General features: G+C 40.7%; 1 protein-coding gene across 5 annotated transcripts in view; it reads left to right on the plus strand.

The window, feature by feature from the left end:
- The window catches only part of KLHL1 (kelch like family member 1), a 131,922-nt gene that overhangs the window by 64,533 nt on the left and 44,463 nt on the right, over nt 1-22,926 (plus strand). For all 5 annotated transcript variants that reach the window (XM_079972652.1, XM_079972650.1, XM_079972648.1 and 2 more), the window contains exons 5-6: nt 3,355-3,567; nt 20,636-20,822. In XM_079972652.1, the coding sequence (XP_079828778.1) occupies nt 3,355-3,567; nt 20,636-20,822 (400 nt within the window). The remainder of the gene's footprint in view (nt 1-3,354; nt 3,568-20,635; nt 20,823-22,926) is intronic.

Here is a 22,926-nt window from a genome sequence, read left to right on the forward strand (position 1 = left end):
TATGAGGACTTGTAGGGTGGGGAGTTGCAAAGCGCCGCTGTTTAAATGGGATTTACAACCCCCCATGCGTTAGTGGAAACAATTTTACAGTTTTCTGGATCCAAGCAATGGAATATCATTTGTTTCTTGGTAAATAATGTGCATAGATAAAATGCCAGTCCTCCACATTGCGTTATATGTTTGCATAACTAGGAAATATAACCCATATGTGAGCCATGCAGATGAAGAGGTGGAGCTATACAGGTAAGAGCAAGGGCCATGGTTGCCAGGACTGTACATTGTTTCAGCTACCAGACCTGCTCAGGGATGGGCCAAACCCAGGTCGGACACAGCTAAGAGCTGGTTCCAGGGGTGCCAAATCCATAAAGGGTATTGTGAGCAGAGTCAAGTCAGGCCAGGGTCAAATTCCAGAAAGGGAGGTTACCGGGAAGAAGTCTGCTGGGCAGATGAAGAGGAAAGTCAGGTCTTCGATAAGTAGAACAAACAAACGCTTAGCACCATCATCTGGAAGTCTGACTAGTTAAACTTGAACGCTGCGCCTCCAACTAGCAAACTCTGACTGAATCTACTAAGTAGAGATTTGGCTTCCTTCAGGCTATTCACTTTTGCTTTTGTCCCACAAAGAAACAAGTGTCGACCTTTAAAGGGAGCCTGCTTGCTTTAGGAGTCTTTGATGATGGGATGTGGAGCTTGTTGGAGCATGAAGGTGGCTTCAGAGCTGGAGTTCTTGGATAGTAGTTGTATCTCTTTAGGCTGAAGATGTTGATTATCCTTTCTGATGATGGGAGTTCTGAGGTGGTAGGGACATTGAGGACTGTTTCTAAAGCCCAGTTTGGTTTGAAAAATTGTCTCTGCCTGCTGTCTGTGAGGACATGATCAGAGCCCTGTGGAATGCAGGTGAGCATCTATCCCAGTGGCATCATACAACTTAGTATTATTGCAAATTCACTTGCATTGGAAAGTAAAGTGCATTCTTGCAACAAGGGAAAAACCTTCCTCCTTTCCCCCACATATGGTGACCTTGTCTTTTTACTGTCAGGCATTGAGATGCAATGTGTCTCTCTGGGAAAAACATAAGAAACACTGCACTGCTCTCAAAATGTAAAGAAGAAGCATTTTTAAGAAGAACTATATGTAAAATAATTATATCTAACGTAACATGTAATATCATTCCCAACTTATGGTTCAAATGGGTAGAGATGTGTTGTGAAAAATAAACATAATGTATAGAAAGAAAGCATGCAACCAAAGTTCAAAATATTTTAAAACAATGAAGATTTGAAAAATACAATTGCATTTTGACTATAGAGGATTTGTCAGTTCCTGCATTCGTCCCAGAAAAACAGCTATCTCATTTGCTAAATAAATAGCTTTTTGTGGCACATATATTTCAAGGGCTGTTTTTACATCTATGAGTTAATGAAGGTTAAGAAGTGATTTCTGCTTAAAAAAATAATATTAAATTACTCGAACAGATTTCAAGATTTGATTTTGGTCTTCTACCTATCAAATGAAATTAAATCTTTATGATGGAATTACATCCAATTGTTAACCAAATATCTCTGTTCTGTTTTTAAAACTGTAATTACATTTCTTGAAAATTATAATGGTTTGATACAAAATTAATTTAAACCCATTAGCTTAACATCTGTAACCATTTCCATTATAAATTCTCAAAACGCCACATATTGTTCTTGCCTGAAGATGGTTTCCATATTCCCAGTGTATCAAATATGAGCTGCTTAATTTGCATATTATTGATGCAAATTGAGGACTTTAATTTATTTCTGTGGAAAGGCATCTCACGTCAGGAAAGAGTGCCTTTTCTCATTTGTCTATTTATATATTAATACTTACACATACATACACTGCCTACTCCTTGTTTCTTCTTTGAGAGATCAGCAGAGACGTGGCAGAGTTTTGTGCTCGCTTGTCCCCATTTCTCATATTTTAAAATTACATGGCTCTGTATGGAAGTAGAACTCATTGGTTTTCCCTCAGATCTTGAATCTTGCTGGATGTGTGCTAAAATCCAGTCATCTTGCATTAAATTGTAAAGTTTCTTCTTGGTTAGGAGGCATACTTCTTTGGTAACGTTTGAATTTGATAGAACTCAAGGGAGGGCCCAGCTAGTGGTTATTTTGCACTCTGCTTCACCTCTGCTCAATAAAGATATCTAGTAAACACAGTACAAATATAAAAATGATATGTATCCCACGGTCAGGATAGTTTATATTTGCTACCAGGCATGAGTGTTGCAAAGTATATCCCTACTGCCTGCAATGAAGCTGGTTTTCTGACCCAGGCTATCTCTCATGTCCTGAGCCACATAAACCTGGCACTTAGCTTTAGAGTAAATCAAGCAGGTCAAAATATTCGCTAATGCAAATAATATGCCCAAGAATGGGATTTATGATGTGTTACTAATTCCATTTGGAGATTATGTGACCTGAGCAGAGAGAAGACGAAGGCTGCTTAACATTAATGTATTTGTTGAAACAAACAAATAAATAAAAGGTTCAGGGTCAGTTCACACTCTCCTAAGTAAATGGTGAAAGCGCTGTGCTGGAACGCTATGGGAATTAGCAAGGAATGGGTTGTGCTACCAAAAAAACTCACATCCTCCCCAAACACCCCAAAAAGTACTGGATAAAATTAGACCTTTAGGAGGGAAGCATATTGCAATAGTGGAAAGGGAAGAAAGAGCCATCTAGGCAACTAGATTTGTAGGCAAGTGGATTTGTTGCTATTCATATTAATTTGTGGACATTTATTCCCATTAGGCCTGGGACGCGGGTGGCGCTGTGGGTTAAACCACAGAGCCTAGGACTTGCCGATCAGAAGGTTGGCGGTTTGAATCCCCGCGACGGGGTGAGCTCCCGTTGCTCGATCCCTGCTCCTGCCAACCTAGCAGTTCGAAAGCACCTCAAAGTGCAAGTAGATAAATAGGTACTGCTCCGGCGGGAAGGTAAACGGCGTTTCCATGCACTGCTCTGGATTGCCAGAAGCGGCTTAGTCATGCTGGCCACATGACTCGGAAGCTGTACTCTGGCTCCCTTGGCCAATAAAGCGAGATGAGCGCCGCAACCCCAGAGTCGTCCATGACTGGACCTAATGGTCTGGGGTCCCTTTACCTTTACCTTTATTCCCATTAGACTACAGATGATAACCTTAGTGGTTGTGTGTCCGAATGAAAAAAATCAACTATAGGTTAGATTTTTACAAATTATCTGTTCTGAACCGGTTGGTTCTCAGGGTTGATTTTGGTATTGGTAAAATGTTGTTATAAGTTTGGTCGTTGTACTGATACTCTTTTTTATTAGTTAATTATGGAATGTTCATTTTTCTTGGTAGGAAAACATAATGGAAGTTATAAGAAATCAAGAGTTTTTATTGTTGCCAGCAGAGGAACTCCATAAGCTTCTTGCAAGTGATGATGTGAATGTTCCCGATGAAGAGACCATTTTCAATGCCTTAATGAAGTGGGTTAAGTATGACATGCAAAGGAGGTGTAATGACCTGAGTATGTTACTTGCCTACATCCGATTACCACTTCTTCCACCACAGGTAAATTGTTCTTCTTCTTAATAAAAGCTATATTTTTTAAAGGCATAATATTTTTTGCTTTCATAAATAAGAGTTTTGAAGCATGCATCTTGCTCAGTGATTTGAAGTTATGTTTTAGTCTTGTCACATTTATAAAGTCTCGGCCAGTGGCTTACCAGTTTTCTTCTGAAGACCAGGGGTAGCCTCTCCTGTTTCGCCACCTGAGGTCAAACAAGAACGTGCCACTGCCTGCCCACTACCACCGTTGAGTCCTTCCATTTCTGTCATTGTCACTTGTCTTCCGCGATGGGGTGGGGAGAAGAGTGACAACACTGCAGTTGGGAATGCCCCAGCTCACGCTGAACTTGGCAATATCCAGGACGCTCCTCAAAACTTGCAATTTCTCTTCCCCCACCTGTGGCTGAAGAGGCACAGTAACGAGGAAACGGGGTGTGGGGGCATGACAGCCCCAGGGGTGGGGAAAATGAGCAGCTGCTATAGTTGACTAATTTTTTGCATCAGGCCCTCTTGTATTTGGAGTATTAATGACAGAAGTAGTGGGGCGGCCTTTAAGTCATTTGAAGAATGTGTTGGTAGTAGTTTATTATGCAGCTCATTGAGAATCAGATTAACAAGTAAGATCCACCCTCTATTGTGTGGGCAGGTAATCCCTCCCCTTACCTGGCCTGGTTTCCCTGGCAACGCTTCCCCCAGGTGGGATTGGACAACTCACTGGGGTTAGGCGGGGACCTCCAGGTATCCCACCTGAGGGAAGGCAAAGCCTATGCTGATGGGGCCACTCCAGATCCAGGGCTGCACGCGTCCCCGCAAAGGGCGCCCCCCGTTTTAAGTGGGGAGCGGTCATTTATTATGCAGCTCATTGAGAATCAGCTGTATATAGAGTAGAAGAGAATTATCTTCGCTGTAAGATGGCTGAGCTGTTATGACTGGTCTCCCTCTCTGCCATCTTTAATAAAGTTGGCACTTAATTTTGCCTAAAATGAAATTTCATAAGAATTTGGATGTTCTCCTAGGACAAAATATTTGAGGAATTTTAAAGGAAGCAGAAAGTGTTTCAGGTTGATAGACAGGCATGGATTAGCTCTGCTGCACCAAGCTCCCCACACTTTACATTTCCCCTTCAGTAAGCACCAGTGGTGTGCTGTGTTTGAAAGACAGGAGAGCAGTATTGTCCCACCTGTGCACAGGCTGATAATGTGGGTTGACCAATTTGTTGTTTCATTGTTTAGTCGTGTCAAACTCTTCGTGACCCCATGGACCAGAGCACGCCAGGCACTCCTGTCTTCCACTGCCTCCCGCAGTTTGGTCAAACTCATGCTGGTTGAGTTTGACCAAACTCAGTTGGGTCAAACTCCATGGACAAAGACAACAGGGTTGACCAAAGATCCATCTAATCTAGCATGCTGTTTCCCCAGAATAACCAGACATATTCCTGTGGGAAGCCCCAAAGCATGGCATGAGGACAAACCCCCTCTCTTACTTTAGGCCCCCAGAGATGGATATTGAGGCATGCTGCCCCAATTGCAGAACGTTTTACTTAACTTTGATGTCTACTAACCATACATAGCTGTCTTCTCCATGAATTTGTCTAATCGCCTTTTTAAAATCCATCTGTTTGCAGCCCTAGTAGTTAATTAACTATGGGATTGGTAGTTTAACTATGTGCTGCATGAATAAATACTTCCTTTTATTTACCTTACTTGGATAACCCCTGGTTCCAGTATTTTAAGAAAGATGTCTCTATATATTTTACACACCTCTTTCATGTCTTTATTTACATCTTTTCTAAACCAGTGTTTCTCAAACAGTGGGCCTTCAGCCACTTTCAGGTGGGCCATGGTGCCACAGTCTGCAATAGTTTTTTGGTTGGACCAATGGTAGCACCAGCCGTTCCTTGCATAGCTTTTGCCTCATTCACAGCTGCTGCCTACTGGATTGGCATTTTTACTGAGCTTTCCATCATATCCCCAAGATTTCTTGCCTGCCCTGTCACCATCAGCTAAAATTCCTTCCCCCGCCCCTTCTCTCTCCACCCCCATTAGCTCATATGGATTTCTGCATTGTCACATCTGTTGATTTGCATTCTGTATTGAAAATATCCTGCTTGATAATTAAATTGACTTTGCATTGCTAGTCCAAGAGGATCTGACAGCTTTTGAGCTAATTTTATAGTCGTGTAAAAATTTGTAATCATTTGACATCTGATGGCATCACTTTGCTCAATAACTGAGTGACAGGGAAGAACCTGAACCACCAGAAATGTCAGTGTTTTTCAGAATTTCATGTACTGTTCTTCCACTAAGTGCAGTTAATGTGAACTCTTTGTACCTGTCACAAATGCTATTGAGATAAAAAAAGGTACTGGCAGTTTAATTCTAAAGCTATCAAAATTCTTTGTCTTATATATACACAATTTGACCCAATGGCCATTCATTTTATGGCCTTATCGGTGGAAATTTTGAATAACTGACATGCTGCTTTTAAAATAAAAAAGAACTAGTGTAGAAGTTTATGGTTTTTTTAAAAGGAATTTGAAGTCACATCTCTTTGAATATAAAATGCCGAATTAATGTAACTGAATTAGTAATGAATCTTAAGTACTGTAGTTAATTCTAGTTAATTTCTTTAGTTAATTCTGGGGTATCAGTACATCAGAATAATATTTTGATAAGAACTTGTCTCTCTACCGACAGTCCCGTTTACTGACAGCAGTACAATTGCAGTATCCATGAAGTCATTGCCCAGGCAGGCGCATTATGTAACCCATGATAACAGCAAAATAATAAGACTGTTCAATGGTAATGGGATAAAATCAGGCCAAATCTTTATTGACAGCATCAGGCAGGGTATTTTGCTGCAATCTATGGGTCACAGCGCCATTGGACAAAGGCGTCCCTTGCTTATTGGACATAGAACAAGGCATTTTTTAATGCAGGGTGCATAGTTCTTTTCATTGCTGGTTTTTTCTTTTTTTCCATAGCCAAAATTATTCTAGAAGGCCAAGATAGGGCCTCTTTATTTATGGCTTTAGCTGCAGTAAAACTGGGAGCAGCCTTTAAGGTCCTTCTAACTATTACCCCGATTGCAAGTAGAAGACAATGAGTGCAACAGGGATTCAACACTTGAATGCACAATCCTTCCTCTTGACTCAGTAATTTCTATCCATGGAAAGAGGAGCAGGAAGAGGACGCAATTAACAAGGATATATAAGCTACCTGTGCTGTTAGAGGAATTTTTCTGAGCCATCAGTAGTGTGGGATATATCTAAACCTCAGGTGGAAGCCCATTCCACAGCTGTCTGAAGGCATTGCGTCACTTGTAGTAGTCCTGACAGCATTTCTTGAATATACTCTCCACTAAATGTTTGAGGCAGACTTCATCTTAATGCTAGGTACATAGCTGTGCTTTTAAGTGCAGGGTGCTTTTCTTAACTCAGACTGATCTGGATCAGGGCCCTAGAACCCACTGCTATGGTTCAGGCTTCTAATTTGCAGATCTTCCATTGAAGTGATATATTCTTTTCAAAGCAAATGGCATACACAGGATACTCAGAGCCAGATCAGGAGGAGATAAAGGGTTAAAGCCCCCAACCCTTATGCTAGGGTCTTGACCCTGCCCTGAGTACAGGAAATTTGTCCTTAGAAGAAAAATGCCCCCTGCTCTAAACGGATCTGTCCAGTGGCTTGGGTAAAAAGTATATTTTTTCACTAAGCTGTCCTGTGTTTAGCAGACTAGTGAATAAGCACTAAAGTGTTCAACCTTTCTGGTGATATGCATTGTGGGCCCAGGCATTGCAACTCTCAGTCCCGAACCCTCAACAGATTAAATGACACCCGAGACTGGCTTGGGCTGAAACAGGCCACAACTTTATTGAATACAGATGAAAGAGGTTGGGATTGGGTATAGCGTGTTTAGGAATGTAGAAGGACAAGAAAACAGAACAGATATTATTTCCAACTATTGTAAATCACAAGGGGAATTAGTTGACAGAAATGCGTACAATAATTAAGAATGTCTTAAATTTTCGCCAACCATCTGTGAGTCCCTTTGCCATCTGAGATGTGACAGATACCTGAAAAAGGACCTTTTCTGCCACCCCATCTTTAGAACATTGTCTCCCAGGAAGATTGCCTGGCACTGATTCTGCTTTTTCTTTAGTGAAAGATAAAGACTTTTTTAATTCTCTAGACTAGACTTTTTAATGTGTTGCAGTCCAGCTTCAAAAAAGGTGTGAGGGGTTTTTTTCTTCATTACTTTTCTTCGTTGTTTTATTGCAGAATTTTTGATGTTGATACTTATTGTTTGAATATTTTTATGAAAGCTGCTTTTGTGGTTTCCCCCCCTGAAAAACAGCACACAATAAAATACTCTGAACAAACACAGATAAATAAATAATTTCTGTGGTGTCTAGCAATAGAACAAACATCAGTACAAAAACAGCATAAAACTCAAACACGTAACACCACTCAGCAGATGCAGTTCATCAGCTAGTATCAGGGTAAGAAAACAGCAGCATTTTAATTGTCTTCTGAAAATCATCAGAGAGGAGTCTGACAGATGGAAGAGGGAGAGGAGAGAAGAGACTCCATGACTGAAAAGGTTCTGTCTGTTGTTGCCATCCACCTCACCTCGGGGAAAATGAGATGCATTTTGAGTCTCTTAAAGATGATTTTAATAGCTGGGCAACATACAGGATTCCGTGGTCCTCTAGGTACCTCAGTCCCAAGTTACTCCAGAATTCATACATCAAAATCAACACTTTGAGTTGTGCTCTGAAACAAACTGGAAGCTTGTATAGTTCTGTTAAGAATTGGCAAAGTGTGTTCCTTTTATTGATACCAGTTAGCAGCCCAGCTGTAATAATAGTAGATTCTGAACCATTTTCAAAGACAACCCCATGTAAAACATCGAATGACTCTGCCAGTGTGCCTGCACAGCCCTGACCTCACAACTCTTATTGCCAAGCATCCTAGTAACTGACAGCGACTCCAGTTTTGGGAGGGCAGCTGCATTCCACATCCCCACTGTGTCAGCTGCTCCTGAATCTAACAATAGATTCTATCAGGGCCTGTATTGATAATTTCCTTTCTGATCTGCCTTTCCTCCCACTTGGGAATCCAGAGCAGTATAGAGCATCGGTAAAATACAGTCAATTCAAAAACATTGCGTTAAATCCAATAAAAATTCCCTACATTCAACAGAACCTAACTTAAGACTGAAACAACATATTTCAACTGCTGTGTCCCCAGGATATTTACTTCCAAAAGTCTGGATGAACACATATGTCTTTAGCTGATGCCTAACAGTCGCCAGAGGGATGCGGGTGGTGCTGTGGGTTAAACCACAGAGCCTAGGGCTTGCCGATCAGAAGGTCGCAGTTCAAATCCCCACGGCGGGGTGAGCTCCCATTGCTCGGTCCCTGCTCCTGCCAACATAGCAGTTTGCTCTGGTGGGAAGGTAAGTGCTGTTTCCGTGTGCTGCTTTGGTTTACCACATGACCTGGAAGCTGTACGCCGGCTCCCTAGGCCTGGGCGCCACAACCCCAGAGTCATCTGCCACTGGACCTAACAGTCAGGAGTACCTTTACCTAACAGTCACCAGCAAAAGGGGCAAATGCCCTTCCCTAGGGAGGGAATGCCAAACATGAAAAAGTACTGTAAGCACTGCCCTAGACCTGCCTCCATTGGCAGAACCAAAAGCAGGGCCTCCCTTGCTAATGGCAGGGCATGGGCCAGAAGATGCTGGGCTGGTGGTAATTCTGAAAGTATAATACGTGATTGTGGCCTGGTCTCATTTTTCCAAGAAAGACCAACCCTGAAGAATCAGCCAGATACGATAAAAGGTGCTATAAACTAGAGAGGATACCTGAGCATCTATCCATAAAGTCGGATCTAATAACATGCCAAGCTACATGTTTAGGAGAAGTGCAACCCGATCTAGAAAAGGCCAAATTCCCATTCTCTGGAGAGCTATTTGACCAACGGAGAGAACCTCAATCTTAACTGGGTTGACCTTCATTCATTGGACATTTATTGTGGACTTCTATAGTCACAGCTCAAGAAGATGGAAAGGGTTTCAAGAGGTCTATGTCATCCATATACTGATAACATTTTTCTTAAAATCTCTGGGCAGCCTTCCCCTCATAGCACTGCATTCATTCATTCATTCATTCATTTTCATTTATAGCATATTTATTACCATCTCTATTCATGGTCATGGTCAGTAGAAGGAAGTTTTCCTTCATGTACCCTCATCCCAAGCAGTGTGGGACTTTAAAAGTAAGCATCAACATTTTAAATTGAGTTTGGAAATGGATAAGAAGATGTTTCTGAATCCAAGACATATGTTCCCACAAACTGTTCCTGGTGAATAGTAAAGCAACTATATTTTACACTAGCAAAAGTTTAGCTTTCAAAGGCCTGTAAGCACATTGCAGTAATCAAAGCTAGAGGTTAGCAGGGCATGGATAAGTAGCCAAGCTGTCTCTGTCCAAAAAGAAATGCAGCTGGTGAAGCTGTCTTGGCTCATGAAAAGGTTACTGGATCATTGATAAAACCTGGACTTCCAGTGACCTTGTATGAGGAATACAACCACATCCAGAACTGCTTGAACCAATGGTTAGATTAACCACCTTCCATCAATCCTTCCATCTTCTTTGGACTGAGAGTCAGTTTATTCATTTCCATCCAGTCCATTACCAATTCCAGACACTGTTCAGCACATTGACTGCGTCATTTGGAAAACCACATATTACTCTGAGGGCTTATTCCCTAGTAAGTATATAAGTATATACTTATATATATAAGTATATAAGACCACAGCCTCAGACATAACAGAAAATTGGGCGTCATGTCATTGAAAAGTCAGTTATCATACAGCATATTCATTTATTTAAGCTCTACCACAATAAAGGTAAAGGTAAAGGTACCCCTGCCCGTACGGGCCAGTCTTGACAGACTCTGGGGTTGTGCGCCCATCTCACTTAAGAGGCCAGGGGCCAGCGCTGTCCGGAGACACTTCCGGGTCACGTGGCCAGCGTGACAAAGCTGCATCTGGCGAGCCAGAGCTGCACACACGGAAACGCTGTTTACCTTCCCGCTGGTAAGCGGTCCCTATTTATCTACTTGCACCCGAAGGTGCTTTCGAACTGCTAGGTTGGCAGGCGCTGGGACCGAGCAGCGGGAGCGCACCCCGCCGCAGGGATTCGAACCGCCGACCTTTCAATCGGCAAGTCCTAGGCGCTGAGGCTTTAACCCACAGCGCCACCTTTTACAGATATTCTAGTGCTTATGCAAAATAGTAATATGGCATGACAATACAGAAATTCATTCTTCAGGTAACTATTTTAGTATGTGCAAAAATAGAATTATTTTACTCTCTGATTTCCTTCAAGTGTGGCTTTTGTAATAATGTATAACATATTTTCATTCAAGGTAAAAACATAATGTGAAATAGTCAGTGGAAAGGAAAACCAAAAAACTAATCCAGATAAATTATTATTGCATTTTTAAAAGAATTTTACTTTAAACTGAGATTACTTATGTAAAGTGTTACATTTTAAAATCTTAGCCACATAAACCCACTTAAAGCTTTCAATGGAAAAATGCCAGCTTTTAATTAAAATAGATTCAAGAAGGGATTGAGAATAATTACACTGGATTTATTTTACGGCTAGCGAACTAAATCAGAATATTGGTTAAGGTGAGACTGGATCAATTGGGATAGCAAAGGTAATTTGCATTTCTAATTCATGCTATGTCATTGTGCAAAGATTTCCTCATATGGATCCTTAAACTTTTCTAGAATGGAATCTCATGAGATGACCTGAAAAGATGAAGGGGGGAAAAATACATTGACGAACGTTCCTGTTAGAATAATGTGATATTTTGGGGGAAACAAAATGGAAGTTTTATTTTAAATGCTATATATTCAGTAGGCCATGCAACTCAAAGGGAGCACCTGGGAGTAAGCCTAAGGGACCTCAGTGGAACTTGCTTCTGAATTGATGTGCATTGAATTGTGCTTTTAGTATTTACTCCTTCTGGGTTGCATCCAGCAAAGTCATATTGTTAGCACATGGATTTCTGCTTGGGCAACAGAGCTTCCCCCTTCTTTTCCCCACTGCCCCCTCAGATTCCACAACATTTAGGAGTAAATGAGCTCTACCGACTTCAGTGGCCAACTAAGCACAAGAATTTTCAGTACAAAATGTAAAATTACATTTCAAATTGCCTTTGTTAACGAGTCTCAGATTGTGTGTTCTCATATTATTTATATAGTGATACAGCATTTTAATACCAAATATAGTATGTATTTTATTTTGTTATGCAGCAGCAGAATGATATCTAATCACAAAACAATATTCTTATGCCTAGGGCACCATCCCTTGCTTGATTTTGGATGCCTTGCTTAAGTTGCTGTTGAGTGCAACATATTAATTAGAGTAGTTGAAATCATGAAGAATTATAATATAGACTGCTAAAGAACCAAGGCATATTGAAAGATTCCTTACTTATTTAAATATTATGTTAATAGTGTAATGATTTTAATAATTTTGTTCCAGAAGTTGATTTTAGAATCAAATAAAGGAAAATCTAAACTTGGAATAGACAAGATGTACGTTGGCTCTTAACTGAGTTGCTGTTTGTACATTAGTAATTTAACATTTATCTCCATCTTCTGCTACAAGCAACACTGACCCTGTTTAATAAAAGAATAAACAGTGAATAAATGAAAACTCATCTGCAATAAGTAAGAAAATTAAGTTTGCTGAGGAGCAGTAATTGGTTCTTGGATGCCACCAAGGCATTAGCAATCCATCATTCTCTTGGTTTTTTATTTATTTTAAATTTCTAGTATTTTCAGAACACTGTGTATGGGCCACAGTTTTCTCCTTCTCCTTTTCTGTGCACCAGTGCATGGGTACATTGATTAGATTGCAGTGCAAGTAGAACTCCAGATTTAACTCTGCAATTGAATCAAGATATGAGCTGGTGTTTGAGGGTGACCTGGGTAAAAATTACAAATAAACCAAAAACACATATGCTAACTAGAAACACAATAATTATATTTTCTTTTAACTAAAAAGAAATCCCATGAGCCTTTCCCATGAGCTTCTGCCATCACCAGTGCCTCACTGAAGGAGAAAGCGGACAGAACCACACACCTTAGCACTGTTTGTAGGAACATGAGCCTTGCAGAATCTGGCCAGTGCTGATTCAGTCCAGCATTCTGTTCTCACAATAGCCAATCAGATGCCCATGGGAAGCCTCGCCTCAGCTATCATTCCCAGTAACTGGCATTCAGAAGAATATTGCCTCCAACAGTGGAAGTAGAAGAACATAGACAACTTGGTAAGTGGCCATTGATATCCGCCATGACCTTGTCTAGTTTGAAGCCATTCAAGTCAGTGGCCAGCACTACTTCTTGTGTGAGTTTGTTGGCATCAGTCTATCTCAAGAGACAATGGAAGAGTGTGCCACCAGGTGTAAAGTCAAGTCATTGGAGAATTACAAAGCCTGCAGCGACTATAGAGAGCTATATGGGAGAGACATGTTTTATTGCAGATGGGGCATGTGAAGGCGCCTGGTTTTGCTGGTGCAGATGCACCCTGGTATTTCTTCTCTCTAGTCTCCTTCCAGCAGTCATTCCTCTTCCGGTCACTGCTGTGGAGACACGTCCTCACTGTCTCTCTCAAGAGTTTCAGTGTTTTTTGCACAATGATCAATGTCGGTTGCTGCTTTGGAAGAATTTTTTTTTTAATAATTTTTTATTAAGATTTTAAAGGTTACAGAAAAAAAGTAAAAAGAAAACAATCGAAGAAAAGAAAGAAAAAACAGTACATATAAAAAAATCAAAAACATCATCAAAAAAACAGAAAAAAGAAAAAAAGAAGTAAAAAACAAGTCAAACCTTTAACTCACTTACTTACATTCACTTATTTCCTTGACTTCCTCACACCTCCCATTTTTGTATTCTAATTCAATTAGATATTCCAGCAAATCCTTCCAACTTTGTTTTTATCCTAATAATTTATCTTAACATACTATAATTCCCCTCTTTATATTCTAATTCATATAGATATTTCAGCAAATCCTTCATCTTATTTTTATCCTTATATCTTATCTTAATATACTATAATTTTCCATTCTTTCTTTCACCAAATAACCATTCACTTTTACTTTATTTAATCTTATTTCTCATTAAAACTTATATATCTGTACTTATTCTTAAGACGTTTCCCCTAGGGTCAAAAAAGATTCCATTCCACGATTTTCCCATCTCTCATTAAAAGAAAAAACAAAACAAATTATATTATGTACACTTTAAATTCCCAGTTTTCTTCCACCAGATCCCTTCCCCGATTTCGGCCCCTAGCAATAGTTCCATCAATCTCGGAAAACCATCAACCCGGAGATCTTAAGTCCGAGGCTCTTAAGTCTCTTTCATGTCCCCTCTGCCAGTCTTTTTGATAATCTTTGGTGTTGAAAACCAGATCTCATGGAAGCTCCAACCCAACGGTAATCATATTCCTTCCTGCCAAACTTCCATAGTTAAAAATAGGGCCTATAGGATATTCCAAATCTTGTTTCACACTCCTTTCAAATCCAAAGGCCCCCGAAGCTCCAACCTCCACCTGGCTCAGATTTGTATCCCAAAGGTCATTTGATCTCCACATAGGATGATCTCTCTGCTTTGGAAGAATTTAGGGTGGCCGGTTGGAGTTAGTTAGAAATCTGAAAATATGACAGTGTGTAAAAAGTCAGTATTTTCATCCAACTTCATTCTTTTGTGTATGTGTACTCTGGGAGCACTGTTGGCATTAAATCAAACACTTTTAGTTGTTTGTAGTAAGTTTTGAGCATTTTGTATTAGAAAGGACGAGAGCAGAAGATGTCTGCAAGGCTTAACTTTTGTGAACATGGCTAAGCCGGGTTTTTGTCAGAATGTTGATATGGATTGGAATAACAAATAACTACTTAGAATGCATTGCGGAGCTTTTACAAAAGCAATGATTTTCCCCCAGATAATAAGATACCCTATTAACCTCAAAAGAATATAACCAGTCAACTAGCTGATCAGACTGAAGTGCTGCGAGAAAAGGTCGACCAAGTGTTTTGCACTGGCTGGAAAGTATTGGCAGCTTGCAAGAGAATTTTCACTGAAAGGCATCAAGAAAATGACTGACTAAACTCAATGTGTTTATAATCAATCTACCTTGTCTTATCTAAAGAGGTTTAGAAGATACTGTGTTAGATATCTGTTAGAAGAGATTATCAAATTCCTGCAATGTAGACTCAGTGGACTGCAAAATGTTTCAACAAGAATGTGGCTTAAGAGTTCTAGTCAGTTAGGAGCCCATTGTTAGGAACTGACATTTCTGAGAAACCTTCATTCTTATTTTCTTTAAAATGCACCTTGATCTGAATAAATCTGAAGTTGTAACCCACTGTATGTAGTACAGTGGCTATTCTTTTCAGCTGTGCTACTGATACAGAATATCAAAATGGTTACGGTAAATGATTTCTCCCCAACATATAAAGTGAAGCTTTTCATATCAAGTTCTAACAAACTTAAAAAGGTGTTAATCTAAAAATTGTTAATATAATCACCTGATATTTCTGACCAGATACATCTAGGATTGCCCTGTAAACAAGATATTGTCCAGTGCCAAACCAAATTCTCATTAAGAGATGAAACCTAGATTGCTACACTCAACAATTAGGCCCATCACATGGAGAATAAAACTTCAGATAAATTAACCTCATTTGTCATGTATGTAAAACCTACATTTTAAGAAACATATTTAAACACATTTTAAGTGGAGCATTATACTATGCCTCAATCCTAACTAAAACAAAGTCTATTTTGATTTGATTTAAAAAGTAATTTACCAACTAAATATAGGGCCAGACTTTGAAAAGCAGCCCAGATTTTCTATCTGCATTCATAGGTGCAAATTGAGGTACTGCTTTAGAAATTTTCAGAAGACACAATTCTGAACCCCAATAAAGTTTTTTGGGGGAGAAATGTTTACCATGTTGGGTGAGGGTTCCTTTCCACCGATCCCCCCCCCCCGTTCCATGGGATTTTTAAAAAGCACTTTACATGTGTATCTGTCTTCACCCTTTACTAATTAATGAATTTACAGTCTTTCCACACTATCTTGTTTTAAGCTAAATAAATTGTGATATTCAACTAAGTTTACTCTGAGTGAACCTATTGAAATTAATGGCCCCAATTTATTCATATTCATTAAATTAAATAGATTGACTCTTAGTAAAACTTAGTTGAATACAACCCATACGTAGGATTGCGTTGAATACCAGTTAATCTCATGAAAAGATAACACTGGTCAACAACAAATTTGTTGTCTGCATTTTTTCAGCTGATTTAGGACGAATCTGATGCGCTGAATCCAAAAATCACATTGGTTTTGCTCAATCAGGTCAAGTTTTTGAGCTATGGCCACATGTCATTTTTTACGTTTTTGTTCACATGTACGCTTGTGTGGAGCATTTTAGAAGAAGTTGGTGGGGGTAAAATGCCATGTCAAATAATTGTTTTGATTGGAAATGATTATTTTAATGACAAGAAGTATTCAGGTCCAATAGTTCTGGGTGATTATGTCGAAAAGGGATCAGTTTGAAGTCATAAAACCTCGAAATCTTCCATAAATTGGTGCGGCAAAGCATAAAGTTGGGGGATCAAAACCCCTGGCTCACTCGAGTACACTGAAGGAGAACTATGAAGGGGTGAAGTATGTGCTGGAGAAAATTGGTTATGATCAGACATAAGTGGTTTATTTGTGTTGACCTGAAGATGGTGAACTTTTTGTTGGGACAACAGTCTGGCTTCACCAAGTTCCCATGTTTTCTGTGCATGTGGGATAGTAGGGACCGTGCTTAGCATTACATGAAGAAGGACTGGCCTGTGCGGGAGAAATTGGTGCTTTGCAGAAAAAGGAACGTCATCAACAACCCTCTGATGGACAGAGACAGAATACTCTTCCCACCGCTGAATATCAAGCTCGGCTTAATCAAGCAGTTCACCAAGGCTCTGGACAAGGATGGTGACTGCTTCACTTACTTGTGCCAGGCTTTTCCAGGATTGACCATGGAGAAGTTGAAAGCTGGCATCTTTGACGGTCCTCAGATCCGTCAGCTCATCAGAGATCCAGAGTTTGGAAACTCAATGAACAAAGTGGAACTGGAAGCGTGGAAGGCATTTGTTCTGGTAGTGAAGAACTTTCTTGGCAACAATAAGGCCAGAAACTACGCAGAATTTGTCAACAACATGCTGACTGCTTTCAGAAACCTGGGCTGCAACATGAGCGTCAAGATGCACTACCTATTTTCACATATGGACCGGTTTCCTGAGAACCTGGGTTCAATGAGTGACAAGCAGGGGAAGAGATTCCATCAGGACATGAAAGAGATGGAGACCAGGTATCAGGGTCGCTGGGACGCAGTCATGATGGCTGACTACTGTTGGACTCTGAAGAGAGACCTCCCTGCCGCTGAGCATTCCTGGAGTTCCAAGAAACAGAAGTTCAAGCCCTGAAGTTTGAAAAATGGTGAAGCAACATGCAGTTTACGTGTACTTACCTTTATCAATGTCCACCATTCAGTTTACAGTAATCAATGTTTCTATCAGGTAATCAATATATGTTGTTGGAAAAACATTTTTTTCTCTTAAAAACATATTTAGGATGATACGTGTTGACAAAAATCAGCTGATAATGCCACAAAAATGTAATCGATTTTGTCACAAGATCTGATTTTTTTCAAATCAACATAGCACAAAAACCTGACCTGATGGAGAGAAACGGATGCCATTTCCTGATTCAGCAGTGCAAAAATACCCTAAATCAGTTGTAGAAATCTAGACAACATTCAAAAAGTAAAAAATTGTTGCCCAGTGTAATCTTTCAACATCTCTTCTGCTTATCTTTCTTTGAGTGTTTTGTTTTTAACATGTTGTCCATATTTTCCTGCCATTAGCTTATACTAGTCATGCCTCCTCTGTTGATAAACAAATTGACTTGCATTGGTTATGCACAGCAACGCAGAATTTCATTGTCCTTGAATCATTCAACATCTGCATCAACTGCTTTCTCATTGCAGAGAAGAATTCAGTGTGAACATGTTGCAATAAATTGATAAATTTTGTTTCTTGGTTTTAAAACTGGATTCTCATGCTTTTGTTTCAATGACTTTCGTCCCTTTTAATGACCAAGCATAGGATTTGGTGAAATGTTTACAATGGTGCCACATTGGGAATGGATGAAGGCATCTATGGAATTCCTCTCTGCACAATGTGATTATTCTCAATATTTTTTCCAAGCTCAAACAGAACGATTCTTCTTCTTCTTTAATAGAATCTCTAATTCTCTTAAAGTAATTCTACCACTAAGTACACTCTTCTGCTTGTGTTTTCTATGTACAAAATGCTTGGTAAGGGTAAAATAACACATTATATTAAATGTGTGGCTGTTAGCACTTATGGAGAGCTGCATGTTTCTTCTCTTCCACCTATAACTCTAAGGCAGCTTACCCATGTCCTCCAGAAATTCTGTTGCTATGCTTTCCTATGATACATAATTGCCTGCTGGTGACAGGGAATGCTGTCAAACACACTACATTGTGATGTCAGGATATGAAAGTTGTGTCTTAGGTCTTAGACAGAGAGAGAGAGAGAGAGAGAGAGGAAAATATACCGTTCTTTCCATTGATTGAAAAATTGTCAGATAGATGCAGATACATTCTTGTATTACTTATTTCTGAACAAGCTATTTACTCAACTCCCCTGGGGATACATAGCATGGAAGGGAAGTTTATGATAGAGCTAGGGCAGCAGCTAATTAAATTTTAGTTATTCCATGCAACACTTTGGGAAGATGAAATGTACAAGGGCGGGAGCCCAGTATTTGCTTTGCTGACTTATTGAACCAACATTACAGGTTAATTTCCTGTGTAGGAGATTTTTCTAGCATCAGCCACATTTTCTAAATTTATCTAAGGCAGATAGTAAAACAAGTTATCAATTTTGACTATTTTCTGTGAAAATGTGTCCGCTTCTGTTATTGTGGCTGTTATTTTTAAAGTTACTACAAGGATTGACACTTGCTCCAAGGTTGTTTTTCTGAATATATTAGAATTAAATTAATTTGACATCATGTTTCTTAAGCGTCATTTGGTAGCATTGTGACCCAGTAGAGAATGTTCCCGTTTGCACATAATGGTAAGCTGTGGTCTAAAACAAACCATGAGTTATCTGCCACAGATAACAAGCATGCTGGTGCACACTGCTCTGCGGCTTGTGCATTCTCTCCCTATGCCTTGCCAGGACAAAGTGTTAGTTTAACATTACATGTCAACCATGGTTTGCTTTCCCCAAACATACTATAAGTGCTGGTTTCTACATAATCTGAAGATAGTGCTATAGTTTGTTTCCTTCCAGCATGGCACCGGGGGGGGGGGGAGGGAGACAATTGCAGCTAAACAGCATAAACCATGGTTTATGGTTTATTATAATGACAATCACACTTTACATTGTGGGTGCCCTTTGCGGGATTGCGCGTGGTGCTACAGTTCCTAGGGAGCTTACTGGCAAATGGGCTGGCTTGCCTCTCAGTGTTAATTTTTGGAGGTTCATGCCCAGCCTCAGTAATCAAGTTTCTTGCTGGGAGGTGGGGCCAGCCCCATTTATAAATAGGGGGTGGAGCCGAAATAGCCAGGCAGTCGGCTCTGGAGATTCACCCTCCCTCCCCTCCCTTTGTTTAATGTTTCTTGTTTGCAGGTTAACTTTTTCTTCCTGTTTAACGGGTGCTGCTACGGTCTTTGGCTGGTTGCTGTTGAAGGACCGGGAAGAAATTGTCCTGCATTGGCAGGTTTCATCTTCCCTGTAGCAATTCGTCACAACTTTGATGGGTATGGCCTGGGGTGGAATCCTTTAGCCTTTTCTTCTCTATGGGTGTGTGTGTGTGTGTGAAGTGGTGACTCACCCCCTGCAGTGGCGATTCCAGGGTCCCCCTCTTAAAGGGGTTGTATATACTTTAAGGGGGTGGCGCTGTGGGTTAAAGCCTCAGCGCCTAGGGCTTGCCGATCGAAAGGTCGGTGGTTCGAATCCCTGCGGCGGGGTGCGCTCCCGCTGCTCGGTCCCAGCGCCTGCCAACCTAGCAGTTCGAAAGCACCTCCGGGTGCAAGTAGATAAATAGGGACCGCTTACCAGCGGGAAGGTAAACGGCGTTTCCGTGTGCGGCTCTGGCTCTGGCTCTGGCCAGAGCAGCGATGTCACGCTGGCCACGTGACTTGGAAGTGTCTCCGGACAGCGCTGGCCCCTGGCCTCTTAAGTGAGATGGGCACACAACCCCAGAGTCTGGCAAGACTGGCCCGTACGGGCAGGGGTACCTTTACCTTTACCTTTATATATGGGTGTCACTGGCCATACACTGAAAGGTTGTCAGTGAACTACCCTGCGTGCAGGGATATGGGCTGGGCTGCCTGCTACACTTACGTCTCGCAGAGCACCCCCATATCCCATTTACCCTGATGAGCCCCAGTTCCCCCCGGCTGTGAGGCTGGGAGGGATACACACCCAAGGCCTAAGCCAAGGTCTTCCTACATTCGGAAGTTTAATAAAGTTGTGGCCTAATTTTAATTCCATATAATGTTGTCAGGGTCTTTATTCCTATCTTGTGATCCCTGGGGGCTGGGGCTGTTGCCACCTGGTCACGCAATGTGTAAACCAGGTTAGTATGTCTCACATGAATTTGATACGTGGAAGTTCAAGTCTCTGCTTAGTCCTTAATTCATTGTCTGAACTTTTATTTTCACTGTATACCCCATACACACCATACAGCATCTGTGTGACTCAGTGAACAGAGCATGTTGAAGATAGACTGGGGGAATACATATTCAAACCCTGCTTAGCCTTGAAGCTCATAGTGCATCTCCCAGCCCAAGTCCTATTCATGTCACTGAGGTTTGTGCAAGCAGAACTCTCCGGGAGTTGGGCTATAAGGAATGGGATGTCATTACTAAATCACAACTCATATCATTCACAGATTTTAGCTGACCTAGAAAACCACGCACTTTTTAAAGATGACCTGGAATGTCAGAAGCTGATTCTGGAAGCCATGAAATATCATCTCTTGCCAGAAAGACGGACTCTTATGCAAAGCCCAAGAACTAAACCAAGAAAATCCACAGTTGGGACCCTGTATGCAGTTGGAGGAATGGACAACAACAAAGGTACTAATTAACAGTTATTGATTTGATAAAGACAGTTGGCAGAATAGTCCCCATCCCCCATCTCTCCGTCAGAGTGTCTGGAATCCTTCATGCAGGAAAAAAACTACAATGTAAACTGTATTGTGGGCTAAACGGTAAAATCTCTTTTAATCTCAATAAATAATTGAGTAGTTTAATAGAAAGGGCAGAATACTGATTGCTCTTCCATCAGGTGTTTCAATCTGTTTCATTGTTCTAGAAGAAGAAACACCAAGGGAGTTAGCTGGGTCGCAAAATAATTTTTTTTTTTTAAAAAAGTAATAATGTCAGACACACTGTGATTGAAAAGGTGGAGAGGAGAGAGAAATCCTGGATTCAAAGCCCTAGGTTATCTCAGCTCTCAATGAATCATTGTCTGGAGGTGAACACAGGGAAAAGAAAACTTTAAAATAACCCAAGCAAGAAATTCAACTATAAAAAAATCAGACATTATAGTAATGGGAAGAGATAAAAGCTGATTTACTGAAACATTAATTTCAAATATCCTATTCCTTAATCTTACGATTAAATCTAAAACTATCAAACAAATGAGATTTTGATAAACACATAAACTGGATGTCCTGTGGGTATAGGACGAGTTACAAAAAAATATACTTCCCCCCTTAGTATTTGTAAAGGTGGACAAATACTCATAGGTCTATGGCTTCAAACGCAAAAGCCTTCCTTCTTAATTGTCAAGACATACGTGGGCAACATCCAGTGATGTCTGTCTGCTTCCTCAGTGGGACTAATGGTTTCGCTTGTCCCCATTTAGCCCTCAAATATGCTCTGGAGGGTCCTTCACATCCCAACCTTTATCTTTAATCAGTTTTCCTTTATCCATAAGTGTGCACAAAGGGAGTAGAATTTTGTTCCTGTTAACTTCAGCAGGATGGCATTCAGGAAGAGAAAAGACAGATTGCAAAAGTTACTCACTATTAGGTACTACTGAAAGAGCCACATAAGAATGGTTGAGATGACAACGGTGTATGATGTGTTAAGGTCTTAAGGTTGCCAGGAAGCAGTAGCAGAACCTCAGATGTATTAAGTGAACAGCCTGGGCGTGTATGCATTGCTAGAAATTTCTCATGCCTGTGGTCTTAAGAATAAAATAAAGGTAGTGGCCTTGTACCAAGTCATACTCTGGGTCCACCTCCTTCAGTTTTGTTGGCCATAGCAGTGGATCTCTAGGGTTTCATGAAGGACTTCTGCCCTAGACACCAGCAATTGAACTTGGGACCCCAAAGGTAGAGTCAAACTTCATGGAGTCCTTCTTGGCTGAGCCAACCTAAGCAGAGGGAAAACAAGCCTTTAAAATAGTGTTTTGAGTCACACCACACCTTTACTGGCTTACCTGGCTCAGGGATGCCAGGTCACATGACTGAGTTGAATGCTTTTAAGATCCAGCCTGAGACCCTCCTCTCTGGCCCTGCCCCTGCCATGCCTCCAAGACACCCACTTTTTCAAGGCTTAATCTGGTTTAGGGTCTGCTCAGCTAGCAGGGTGTTAGCTTAGTTGGGACGGGAGAGATATGCTGTTGTATCTCCATCTGGTTTAGAAACCTCCTGGCTCAGCCAGAGATCTTCTGGATCCCCACTCTGCTCATCTGCATAGGACTGCAGCCTTAAAATAGTGTACTGGTGACAATTCATTTCTAGCACAATATTACGTATTGTGATTTGCTGACCCAGCTCTTGGTGCTCAAGCTGCTGATCAAGCTAAAAGTCGAGGAGCATGTTGAACATGGATGTTTTAATTATGTGTGGGATTTTCATTTTGCCATTAGTTATAGAAGATTTCAAGGTCTATCTTACCTTCCATCTTATCGAATATCAACCCTGTTCTCTATAACAGATAAAACATTGAGCAAATGTTGAACAAACTACCAAACATTGAATGGTTGTCACCCAGAGAACTCAGTGGTAGTGTAACTCAGAAATATAATAAATGTAAGAACCGGGCAGCACTCTCATTGCTCTGATAGGTGTGATGTTAGAGACACTGCTTTAATAGACAGAGCAGCATGTGGATTTTAGCTCTCCAATTGCTCCCTAGAGTGAACCATTTTATACAGAACATGAAAGAG

The sequence above is a fragment of the Podarcis cretensis genome, assembly GCF_951804945.1.
Source record: "Podarcis cretensis genome assembly, chromosome: 4".
Classification (NCBI taxonomy): Eukaryota; Metazoa; Chordata; class Lepidosauria; order Squamata; family Lacertidae; genus Podarcis; species Podarcis cretensis.